This window comes from Pseudorasbora parva, chromosome 6, assembly GCF_024679245.1.
Source record: "Pseudorasbora parva isolate DD20220531a chromosome 6, ASM2467924v1, whole genome shotgun sequence".
In the NCBI taxonomy this organism is placed as follows: domain Eukaryota; kingdom Metazoa; phylum Chordata; class Actinopteri; order Cypriniformes; family Gobionidae; genus Pseudorasbora; species Pseudorasbora parva.
In genome coordinates, this window is record NC_090177.1 from 24,102,216 (window position 1) to 24,115,731 (window position 13,516).

Sequence of the window (13,516 nt, forward strand, 5' to 3'; positions counted from 1 at the left end):
GCCTCGGCGAGCTGCACTTTCCCGGAGGGGACTGCCATCGGAAGCCCTGCGCTCTTGGCGTCAGGACTTCTTAGCCGAGGCCTTCCTAGCGATAAGGACGGTCCTCAGATCCGTCCTACCGCGGGAAGGTCCCGGCTGAGCGCGTCGCCCGGTCCCCCGTTCTCTCTGCGGGGGGGCCCGAGCGGCCACGCTCTGTTTTTGTTGCGCTCGATGCGCTGCGGAGGAGGACGTACTCGGCTGGGGCTGCCCCCGCCCGGCAGCCCCTGGGGGATATGATTTGCGGGGGAGAAATTTTTGAAATGCCGCCGCCTGCTTCCTGGCCTCCTGGTAACGGTCGACGACTGTTGTTACAGCGTCACCAAAGAGGCCAGTAGGCGAGACGGGCGAATCCATAAGGAACTTTTTGTCATGTTCTTTAATATCTGATAAATTTAACCATAAATGTCTCTCCGTGGCCACCAGGGCTGCCATAGAGCAGCCGATGGATCTGGCCGTCTCCCTGGTGGCACGAAGAGACAAATCTGTTTCACTTCCTCTGTTTCTTCATTAATATCCCCCAACAGATCAGCTTGATATGCTTGCAGGACGGCCACCGTATGTAAACAGGCGGCCGCCTGCCCTGCTGCCGAGTACGCCCTGCCCACCAGCGCTGATGTTGTTCTCACGGGCTTGGTGGGCAGCTGCGGGGCTTGCAGCGACGATGCCGACTCGGGGGAGAGATAGCTCGCGAGCGTCTCTTCCACCCGCGGCATAACCATGAGCCTTCAACCCGTTTATATTGGAATATTCAGATGTGGACGGGTTAAAGACTCTGGCTGATGCTGGTCTAGCCCGGGAAAAATGGCAAGCCCCGCCTAGGAGGTTGTGTATATGACGGTAAAAATCTCTCGTCTAGCCTGCTTGTATGTTTGTGTGACTCAGAGCGCTCGGCCGGCCAGTCTAAACTTAATCTGGCAACGGCGCGAGTGACAACCTCCATAAGCTCCTCCTGTGCGTGCGTGTGTAATGGTGGAAGTAACTCGTCAGTTTCATTTATGCTTACAACATCCAGTTCCTCGGAACTGGAGTGCTGCAACTGATCTTGTGCCTCAGCGCGAGCGGAAGAAACCGCAGAGCGTGCTTCCAACTCGCGAGCTGAGGCTTGAGATCCAGCGGGTAAGGGCAGAGATAGGGGATCACCCGTCTCTAACCCCGCCACTAGATCTAACTGCGATCCCCAAGACGCGAGCCTTCGCTGTGCCTCGGCAGCAGCGGGACCCGAGCCCTGAGGACCGCGAGCCAAAGCACTCTCCTCGAAGAGTGCCCGGCGTGATCTTAATGTACGCATTGGGAGACTCTCGCAATGCTCACAGCCAACCCCCTCGAGAGCTGACTGGGCATGCTCGAGCCCCAAACACATTACACACAGGTCGTGTGGATCCCCACCCGTGATGTAACGAGGGCAGGGAGTGACACATCGCCTGAACTGACTCGACATTCTTTTTCGTTTTCTTTGACACACACACAATAAATGGACATACAATATCACACAGAGCGCTTTGTGAAGACACAGAAGCTAGTGACTGTTTGGTCCGGGCATGCTTTATAGCTTCCTGGTCGATGACGTCACCCGCCCGTGACGTATCGTCCCGCTATTGGACTGATTACACAAGTGCTTCATGACATGGCACGCAGAGGCGTCCCCTAGCGTTTCGACGCAGCTCGAAGTTCCCTCGAGATAGGGAAATGAAAAGTTTCGATTTTCTAGACTGATACGGCTAGGAACTATACTCTCATTCCTGCGTAATAATCAGTGAACTTTGCTGTCGTATACCATGGGTGCAGCGGTGTAATGATATAACGCAGTGCCTGAAAATAGTCCCCAGCATGCTCTCTGTGCTACGGGTTGTCACGTTGGTTATGTTGACGGAAGTTAGCCTATTTTCAGGCGCTGTGTAAAATAATTTTTCTCCAACAGCTCATATACTTATAGAATGATGCATAAAACAAATTCATGCTTTAAATAAATAAAAAATTAGCTCCATAGTGACTTACAAGTTATAAAGGGCTTAGTGCTTTCCATTTAAACCTTATGCATGAGTTCCTCCAGTAGTCGGCACTTGTGCAACATAAGCAATCATGTACATCCGTATCCATTCCACCATTTAATTCCATGCCTTTCCAGTCATTGGTTGGACAAGCGAACAGCATTGGTTGAGCCAGTGCTTCTGTGTCGAGATGCTTTAACACCACTTTTTATTTGAATTATAGTTGTTATATCCAGCTAGGGCAGGAGAAAGCATTTTAACATTTGAAAAAGTACTAATGTGAGAGTAACAGTGATATTTTGTCTTTTGTTTATGTCACATGCATGTGTCCCCTGTGTCAGATAATTACTTGTTTGTTCTAAATCAAATATGGATTTCATCTAGTTCTTGGCTGTACATTCTATTTGCAGTGTAGATGTTTGTCTGGCAAAGAAACAGAAGTGATCCATCATTAGTATCAATTGTTTAAGTAAACTGCATGCTACGCATTTACATAAGCCTATAACAACTTCTCTAACCATCCTCCAAATCTAAACCAGATTTGTTGTTTAGAAGTAAGAGATGATGTACAGCTAGCCGGTCCATAGAGGTTTCTTGTATCAGCCTGAAAGATTTTATTTTGGGATCATGACCAACTGACTGTACGTTATCCAACTCATTTCATGGCTACTTGTGGACATGAAACATTGATTTGAGATTTAAATTTGTAGATTTGCTTAAAGCTTTTGTTACAATGCTAATTTTCATTACAGTCTTAATCAGTAAAACTACTGCAGTCAACTGGACCATCACTTGGATTTTCCTGGCTCGTGGTATGGTTGTGTGAGATTATCATTTAAGACTTACATTATAAAAACTAACCCTGTACAGATATGAGCTGAAGATGAATGGTATGTGATAAGTGGTCCCAATTTTATCCAGCATTTATCCTCACAGAAGAGAATTTTAAACAGTAGATCTGTCTGAGGAGTACTTGTGGAATTCAAAATGGGCTGTTTAATGCATAAATGAGTTTTACTTCATAATGTAAGCATTATAGTTAGCAGTAACTCTTTTGAATAATCCTTTACTTGGATTCTTCCATCTTTGCTATACGCATCCAACACCTCTCTCTGGCTCGACCGTGATATTTTAATATATGGGTATGATTTGTCCTGGAAATAAATTTTGCTTAAAGAATATTAGCCATTTCTGTATGGAGGTCAAAGAAAGTTTGCAGACCCTTTAGAGTAATATGTAGTGCTCTATTAAGTTGTCCACAATGCTAATATGACAATTCTTTGTTATAGATAAAGAGGAATAAAATAAATTCTAAAAAAAATTCTCATGGCTTTTATCATTGAATCTCTTGGAAAGATATATGAGAATATAGGGAGAGCAGATATGTGAGGGGAGAATTAAATTACTCAAAAAGGAAAATGATGTAATTGTATACAATAATGTCGTTTCAAACCTGTAATGCATTTTCAGTGGAACATGAAATATATTTTTTATATGATAAATAAGTACAATTCAATTACATATAATAAATCATGTTTTTTAATTTAATTATTATTAATTAATTAATTCTCTAACTAATTATATTCACCCTTAATTGTCATTTAGATTAATGCAGAAGTAAATCTTGAAACAAATAGCAAACTTAAAATCTACTCTATGAATTAGTTCTGTCTGAATGTTTTTTCACACTGAGGCTTCAACTCTCCAAGGCCCTTTTGGTGCATCATTTAGAGACCAGAGCACATAACTCACTCACTGACAGTCTGTTGGAATTACAGTCTCCCACCAGCAGGGCTTTCACAGGCCCGCGACTGATCTCTGAGCTCTGCACCTGTACTAAACCTATCCATTACTGATCTCCCCTCTGTATCTATTCCTTAAATACTCGGTGAGATCCGCCGGGTCATGAATGTAAATGATATATGACATATACGGAATATTCAATGAGTGCTGAGTCAAACATCTTTGCTTTTCCTTTCAACATGTCAGACCTATTCAAACTCACGTAATGCTGTCATATTTTAAAGCAGGGTTTGACCTCTTAAATGCACCATACATAATTGACAAAAAAAAGAATCCTGTGTTTCAGGTTGTCAACACTGATCCTTATACCTGATCGTTTTGCTGTGGGGAAAGCCCTGTTACTATAATTCAATTAAACCTAGGCAACGCTATTTTAAAGGTCAGGGTGATTGTAAGACACATGGCCCGAGTCAGACAGAACACAATGAGCGTATTCACTTAGAGATCTTCATTATGTGGAGTTGTTGAAATTAAGTCCTTAGCAATGCATATTACTAATAATAATATTTTTTTTTGCTATATTTATGGTAAGAAATTGACAACATCTTAAAGCTACACTGTGCAACTGTTTTAGTGTATTCTTAGCTAAAAACACTTTGTTCTTTCAAAAATATGTGCTCATTAATGTATATTTACTTCTTTCAAGTAATAAAGTATTCTCGTAAGTTTATAATATGCCATTGAAAATACATATGGGTGAGGGGTTCGAATGCTGGTCGCCATGTTGCCCCTCCATCTTGAAAGTACATTAGCCAAAGAGGGACATACCCATAAATTCAAGCTTCGTTTTTCACATTTTAACACTCGATGGTACCGTGTTGAATGTGAAGAGAGGGATTGCCATGTTAATCTTGGACTAAATCGGCCACCGTAGGAGTTAAAACGAAATCGGAATTGAGAGGAACTGAAACTAATATTCACTGGATGGTCATATACCTTTTCACCACTAGATGGGGGGAAATATCACACAGTGTAGCTTTAATGGACCATGATCTTTAATACTCTAATGATTTTTGGCATAAAGAACAATTGGATAAGTTTGACCCATACAATGTATTGGTTATTGCCAGAAATATTATAACTTATGACATATTTGACACGCTTTGAAAAATGCCTCTAAAAAAACTAAATAAAATACTTTTTTGTTTGTGTTCATACACTTGACATGAGAGTAAATGATAATACAATTTTTAATCTTATCATTGAAATTACTGACAAGAATGTTAAATTAAGTTAATTAAGGATTTATTATTTTTTAGCAAAAAATAAGATGGGGGAAAATTTGCATTATGACAATAATTAAATGCTTTTAATTAAACTTTTGAATAGACAGCAAGATATTAATAAAGAACTCATGTTTAAAACTAATCTAGAAAGAATAGTTTTATTGTTATCCACTAAGAGGATTTATGGCCTGTGATTTACAGTCCGCTTAAATTTATGGATTAATACTTTATCGAATAGAAAATACAATAAAATATAAACCTTTGGAGGTTACTACAATCACAAAGAATCTGAACAGTGACTGACACGTCTAAAATGAACACATTTGCAGTTTTCTCTGGAGTGGATAAATTAATTAAGGAAGTCAGAATGACTTATGCTTTGTTTTCTTATAGGTGAAGGCTTTGAAAGCTTGTGCAAGAATCAAACCACGTTCCAACATGTGGCCTCATGTGTCTGCTTTTTCCTTCTCAGATATCGACGAGTGCCAGGTTCACAACGGAGGCTGCCAGCATAGGTGTGTGAACACCAGAGGCTCGTTCTACTGCGAGTGCAACCCGGGGTTCCGCCTCCACGTTGATGGCCGCACCTGCATAGGTGAGTCGCTGGGGGGTCGTGAGAGGTCACTGACGGAGAGCTGACAGGCTGGCCTGCGTCCAAAGGTTTAGAGGCTGTAATCATCACGGCCTAAGAAAAGTTTGCTTTCACAGAACGGGTTTCTCTTCAAAGCAAGCAGGGGTCCCCACCTTGAGCTTTGTGCATGAGTGGGAATCAAAGAGCCTCTTGTTTTCTTAATAGTGGAATGTTTGCTACTGTTCTGTACTGTACTGTACAGGCCTTGTCAGGGTGAGTTTGGGATGGACCTTTGAGATAGAGCAGACCAGGACCCAACTGTTCCCTTGCCAGGCCTGTTATCAAACCATCACATCCATCTATTCAAATGTGAATATGATGTAGAAGGTGTCAGGTGAAACCCAGCAATTCAGTTTTCAAAAGAAAAGACCATGTGGGAATAAGGAGTTATTTCAAGCATATCAATTTTGCTAATAGTGTCTGGATGTAGGGGTTTTGCTTTTCAAATTTGTGATAATAACATCAAATGTATTTTCTTTATACCCAAATTGACTTATTGACATAAACTTTGAAAACATTTAACAGAACATAATACAAAAAAATGGACTAAGTGACTTATTCAAAGGCAATGCCGTGCCACATGCTCCACGTGCTTCATCTTCCAGCTGGGATGCCACATGACGGCTGAAAAGTCTTTCATTTGGGCATTACTTGAGAAAGAGCTTTTTGTTTAAAAAATATGGTTGCAATCTTGTTTTTTTTGTGTGTGTGTGTGTGTGTGTGTGTGTGTGTGTGTGTGTGTGTGTGTGTGTTTGGAAGTAAAATGTTTCTTCTGAAATCTTGAATCTTGAAATTTCCTTCCAAGTACTTCCAGTTCTATTTTTTATTTTTAATGAATCACATTATTAAATAAATCATTAATTAAATATTTGGGTAAATTGAAATGCCATCAGATTATTAAATAAGCCATTAATTTAATATTTGGTGAAATTGTACATGAAATGGCATTAGATTATTTAGTACATTCTGCTGTTTCTTACTACAGATTAGTTTCTATTTAAACCTAAAACAAAACAAAACTGACATGTTGACAGAAATGCCGTTATTTAAGTATTATTTTGTATGCACTATTATAGTATTTGTTAATATTTTTATTTAGCTTTTAATTTTTTTGTTTTCAGTTTTCCTTTTAATTTGAAGATTTTAGTAATTTTCTTTTTTTTAAAATATTTTTTAAATACTGTTAACTGCTGTCAAATATATTAATTGCATCCAAAAGTGTTTACATAATATGCTATGTATTGTTATGTATATTCAAATACACACTTATTCATGTATACTTAAGAACAATTTATTTGTTCACTTTAAAAAAATATTTTAAAAAAAGTTACCTGTTTGCCTTAAAATGTTAAGTTCATTGAAATAAAAAAATTGAGTTAATACAATCAACATTTTTGAGAATCGACAACCTTTATTCAAATATTATTAAAAGATTGTGTAAGCATATTGGGTAATTGTGTGTGTTTTATTTGTGATGCAGTGAAACATTTCAAATTGTGCTATTTTCATGATTTATCACATTTTTATGTTGCCTAGAAATCAAGACGCACCCTAGCGGCAGCAAATCTAATCTGCCGCGAGTGTCGTCTAGCAACTCTCAATACACTTCTGATGGCCACAGGTGTATACGATCAAGCACTTAGGCTTTTACAAACATTTGTGAAAGAATGGGTGGGCCAACTCCAAACCCTACGGATTGAGAATGGGATGTTGATGGGAAGTTGATGTGCATGTAAAGGCAATATAGTGTATATTATGTAAACACAAACTTTAATTTTGGATGCGATTTTATTTTGACAGCACTAGTTTTAGTATAATCATAGTACTTCAGTTTAAGTTTAATATTTTTTTTATTTTATTTCAGCTTTATTTCGATTTAGTTTAAGTTGACAGTAAAAACACTGGGCTGATGTTGTATATTTTCTGAAGAACAAGTGAGAATTATTTTCTGTGGTGATCATCTGCATATATGCTGATGATTGAGCTTAACTTCTATTGAACCTAAAACATTTCTTTCACATTTCGGGGCAGTGTGACAAATAACTAATGATATTTATATTCCATTGTGGAAAACGGCATTCTGGGATCAGTTTGCTGAGATTCTGATGCAGTAGCAGGATTGCAGTTCATTCTGTTTCAGCTGAATCAGCAGCTGAAACTTTTACCCTTCCAAGAGCCTGAAGAGTCTAGGGCCATGAGCTCCAGTCAGGCTTCAGGCTCGTTTATCAGTTTTTTTTTTCCGATATCAAACCAACTGTTCTATAAAACCACAATCTGAATTAATGCTGAGTGGATGGAACGCACTATGAGAATAAACCAGAAACAGATGCTGCTAATTAATCGTTGAGGGTTTTATCCAGGATCATTTGGTTTTGGTTAAAGGTAATTTGAGAAGCTGGTAATCTTGCTGATACCTCATGCCAGAAGCTTATTAAGTTGTGACTTATGACCAACAGATAAACCCTTAATTATGTTTAATTCACCCAAGTGTTCTCTGCCAAGAATCATTATCCTTCATTAGATACACTCTCATAACCAAAATATAAAGATTTCATTTTATCATCCGCTACACCACCAACAAACTATCCCTATTATATGCTAATTAATATCCAAGTTAGATGATTGCATGATTATATGGGATATTATACTTGACATTTTCAAATCTGTTTTGGACAGTTTGCAGAATCTGCAGATATTATTTTTGAGAACAGACACGCACTCCTCCACATTGAGTTTGACTGATATGCCTGTTATGACAGTATATATTTAGTCTCACTACTGAAATATAGACTGTGCCTTGAGGACATTTGGCAGCCAGTGACATTTTCTGTGTGATTTCTAATTCGGAGTATTATCCTGCTTGTAATGGTGAGACATTTGTGGTGATGATCACATACAAGGGCTGCATCTGAAATCGCATACTGTACTTCTCTAATATAAATCGCATACGATGGCCATGGGAGAGGATTTGTAAATGGCAGTTAAGCGCCATAACCGACTCTGGTAGGTCACATGATAATGACCGCATGGCAGATGTCCAGATGACATATAATTCTACGCTGACAGACTGGTGTATTCTTAAAAAAAGTATCCTGTTAATAATAAGAAATGGTTCTTGAGCAGCAAATAGGCATATCAAAATGACGGATCATGTGACACTGAAGACTGGAGTGATGATAATGAAAATTCAGCTTTGACATCACAGGAATAATTTACATTTAAAAATATATTCAAATAGAAAACAGCTATTTTCAGTGAACTGAGACTACATTAACTATATGATGTGTTTAACTGGAGATGCAGCTGTAGCCTTTGTCTGACCCTGTTTGATGAAAGAGATGAGTAAACATTAACAAAAAAGGGTGGAGACCAACTAAAAGTCTGTCCATCAGCTGCATCATTAGAGAAGAGATAATGAAAGAGTAAATGGACAGTCTTTAATCTGAAATACTACACATATCTGGATTTACTTCGGAAGCATCATTAATGTTCTGAGATTACAGATTAGATTGCTGGTCATTTGGAGCGGTTCTCAGTCCACTGGCCGTTATTAACTACAAACATTCCCACAGACATTCCCTCTTATCACCACACCAAACAGCTTTTAAATGATGCAGAAACAAGCTATTTAATAGCATTTTACTGAATATTATGATTGGTTTCTTTCCTGGTGATATCCTTTTTGAAAAACAGAAAAATGGCAACATTGGCAAGCATCACAATCCAAACTTCATATCAGTCATGGAAGAAAAAATAATCCCTTTCAAGTGGACTATTTTACTAAATGATTCAAGTTTTGAAAATAATTGCTTAGTACAATTTTGGATAATTAGTTAATAGTTATGTGAAGAATGCGTTTGACAAGGCTGTTCAATGGTAGTTCCACATTCTCTTCTATTATCATCAAAGAAAGAATTTCTTCAAAAAGTGGATATTATTATTATGATTATTATTTATTTTATTTTAACATTAATAAAATATTTTTACATGTAACGTTTTAGTCCAAGAAGAATAGGAGTAAGCCATCATGGTGACAAGTGGAGCATGAGCTTTGAGAACAGATTTATGTTAAATGTTCTGTATGTTGTACTCATTCAGCAATTTGCTATACTATGCCAATGCTATAAAATAATTTTTATAGCATTGAAACATCTTCCCTCACATCTCCCTATTGACAGAAATGAGAGAGTGAGGGGGAGGTGTGAGGAAAGATGTTTCGGCCGGGACTTTTTACTGCGCCGAGCCGAAGTACTCTCAGAAGTGCTATTCCGCCATACATTAGTTCTCCTTTTTAATCCGATTAGAGAAGTACCACGTTTTATTTTGTCACCATACTTGATCGTCCAACTATTCGTGTAACTGTATTTAAATAGGGAAGAGATGGAGGTGTTTGGTGCGTCTAACTTGATCTCTGTTTGGTACCATAGTGAATGAACTAGGCTAAGTGGGCTAAGCTAAATGCTATCAGATCATCACCACACATCAGAGAGATTAAGTGCACGCACTGAGACGAGAGAGGTATGTAACAACTCATTTTAGTTAAGGGAATAACATAGTTTAATATGAAAAAGCGGTGAAGTAACCCTTTAAGCTGCAGATCCAATCGTCCGTGAACACGTATGTCGGTTATAGACCGCGCCCGCGCTCCACTTCATTCCTCCACTTTGACATTAAGCGACTTCAACGCTTCAGCACAGCATTCCGGGAAGGCAGCGCTGCATTTGAACCGATTTGAATGCAGAAATGACGGGAAGCTTCACAACATCGCTTCAGTCGCATCGCAAAGTGGATCTCCACACTCCAAGAAGTGTGTTTTTGACGGAGCGGTCCCAGCGATAAAGGTTCGGTCCTGCTTTGGAAGCAGCCGGTGAGTAAAACTGCTTCAAATGTCTGTGCTGTTGCTTATCGTCGCGTGAGTAAACATCAGTAAACGACACGATCGCGTGCTTCGTCATTCAAATGCGCTAACGGACTTCATTGCTGTTCTATGTATAACATTACACTAGTCTGACGTGCAAAACCGTTTTGCTTGCTACTGCTAAGGTTTAGTCGCATACAATAGTCCATAAACCGAATCATGTCTTCATAAACTGAAAGTAAAGACACACAAATGTTGACAGACCACTAAATACAGTACATACCACAGAGACGGACGTCCTGCTGTTGCTGTTTCTATTTCAGCCTCAGAATTAGATTCTGGATCATATCTATTAGCTGAGATCGATAGCAAGGGTTTCTCCACGCTTGCGGACGTCACCGCTTTGCGCATTCGTCATTCTTTAGCTCCGCCCACACGATACGCCTCCAGGCGCTCGTTTTTTTTCCCGAAAGACTCGGTACAGCCCATATTTCTTTTATAAATATAATAAAACTAAAGACTTTTCGGAGATATGAAGGATGCAATACTACTCTATAGGTACTCAAGATTGACATGAGATTGACTGAAACTGAGTGTTTCACCCCCCCCCCTTTAAGTTGATTTAATTTTAAATTAAATGTGTGAGCGCTGGGAAGATGAATCTGTATTTAAACTGGGTCATTAATGTAGTAGAATTATTTTTGAATTTGGTGCTTTCTAGACTGAAAAAGGACAGAAAAAGTATTTTTGTCTCATGGCATGGGGATGAAAGAAAGCAATTCCCAGAATGCTTCGCTGCCCTACAAGGCCACTCCCAAAGCCACTGGATTACTTGATCACTTTCACTTTCCCACCGCGACCGCATTCATTTTCATAAAATCAGTTCAGTTAGAGAACATACACTACAATTAAAAACTGAAGGTGTCTGTTCAATATGTGATTTAGCCGCTGAGGAAGTGTCAAATGCTGCAGGAGTCAAATTACATACATCCTGATGATCTGAATGAGCTTGTGATGAGATCTGAGGTAAACACGACTGCACTCGCGGCATAGATTTCCAGCACGATCATTTGAATATACTCCAGGCTTTTTACTGATACAAAGCCATAAGCTAATCGCTGAAGTTACCCTTTAAAGCCGGGTGCACACTGTGCGATTTTGGCCACGATTTGACTGTCTGAGACAAATTTAGCAAATCTAAAAGATTCCTCTGATCCTAGGCTAAAATCTGACGTCTTTGGTCGTTAGTTTGACATGCAATTCAAATGTACAAAATACAAATCTGCCAGTTCTGCTTATTTTTAAACTTTGAATTCCTCAACCTGCCAACTTTTTTGGGTTCATAGTGCATGGCGATCTAAGAACAGGTGTGAGAAATCAAACAAACAGGGTAACCAGGACAACTAGGGACAAGGGAACATAGGTAAACAACAACAACAAGGAAACATGAAACAATGAGAATCGAACTAGAAGGCCATGAATGAAAAAGAAACAATACCAGATTGTGACAATAGTATTTTTTAGTGGATATTAAAATATACACACAATATAGAATTAAATCATATCAAACTATTTTCACTTTAAATAATATTCAATAGGTTACAACATATTATGTCATGTTGGGTTGATAAATCATAAATATACATCAATGGAGGTATTTTGGTATAAAACGTGTTGCTTTTTGGCAGAAAGCTGAAATTAATGACAATAGAGCAAACATCCAAGTCATGCAGCCAGCTGAAGCAGGAAATTATTTTTGTTAAAAAATAAATAAATGGAAAATTAATGTCCTGGAATGGCGACGGCGTCAGTGAACATGCTTCAGATCTGTAACAAATCTGTGCACTGACCCACACCGGGCTGTGAACTAGAAGTCTTCTCGCAATTTGAACTTTTCTGCACGAAAAGGAGGGATAAAATGGGAAAATCCAGATGTCCTGTTGATGGAGTCCAATCTAAACAAAATTACTGATGTAATTAAAGCCAAAGGTGCTACCACAAAGTATTATATAAAGTGAGTGCAGTCTAAGGCAAACAAAGTACTGACTGGGTTTAAATATTCTTCCAAGAATAATACATTTTGTTTTTCAGTTTAAAATCTTATGCCGCAATATCTTATTAAAGAGTTTAAAAAAAAAAAAAACAATAAAGCCTGACAGGAATTGTTTGAATTTTAATGCGTATCTACGTTTTATGATTACTTTGATTATAAATAATTTAGTTAGAATTGTGTTTGACTCTTGAACTGTCATTTCCCTGACATTTTTCCTCAACGTTTCCTCCCCTCAGCTGTCCTATCCTGTGCAGTGAATAATGGAGGCTGTGAGCATGAATGTGTGCAGCTTTCTCCTGTTCATGTCCAGTGCCGCTGCAGACGCGGATACCAGCTCACAGCTGATGGCAAGCGCTGCAGATGTGAGTCTCGCTCTTTTGTGTTTGTATATTTCACATCTAACTGTGGCCGACTTGGTGGTGCTTTAGTTTCAAACAAAGATGACCTTCTGAATTTAAAAAGAATTTCACTGTTTCAAAATAGTGATTCTTCATGCTCAACTTACTATAGTCGATATAATGTTGTTGGCAAAAATGTAATGTTTTGTCCAGAAACCCTGCCTTTAATACAGTAGTCAGAAATCATAATCATATGTTTTGGATATCGGTGCCCCCTATAGACCAGCACAAGACCAGTGCTAACCAGTCTCGACCAGTTTGGAAATGAATGTTGGTCTATCACAGTTGTTTCAGCAGGGTGTAGATGCTGTTATGTTTGTTGCTTATTTAAACTCTTTACCTTTTGAAAGTTTTGTTATGTTCATGAAGTTGTCCATAAAATGTCCCGGCAGTGCATATCACATGCTGTTAGTCAAAGAGCACGCTGACAAGAGGATGAAAGTAGGAAAAGCTTTGGTCTAAAACTGTCATAAAGGAAGTATGTAGCTTTTGGATGTGTGGATAGAAGGGTTTTTGGCAG

At 38.8% G+C, this 13,516-nt stretch overlaps 1 protein-coding gene across 3 annotated transcripts in view; it reads left to right on the plus strand.

Annotated features, from left to right (window-relative positions):
- Positions 1-13,516, plus strand: part of megf6a (multiple EGF-like-domains 6a) — an 87,229-nt gene that overhangs the window by 42,961 nt on the left and 30,752 nt on the right. For 2 of the 3 annotated variants that reach the window (XM_067446357.1, XM_067446358.1), the window contains 2 exons: positions 5,529-5,651; positions 12,835-12,960. In XM_067446357.1, coding sequence (XP_067302458.1) covers positions 5,529-5,651; positions 12,835-12,960 — 249 coding nt within the window. Of the gene's footprint in view, positions 1-5,528; positions 5,652-12,834; positions 12,961-13,516 lie in introns of those variants that run through there. The other variant, XM_067446359.1, reaches the window with a different exon arrangement.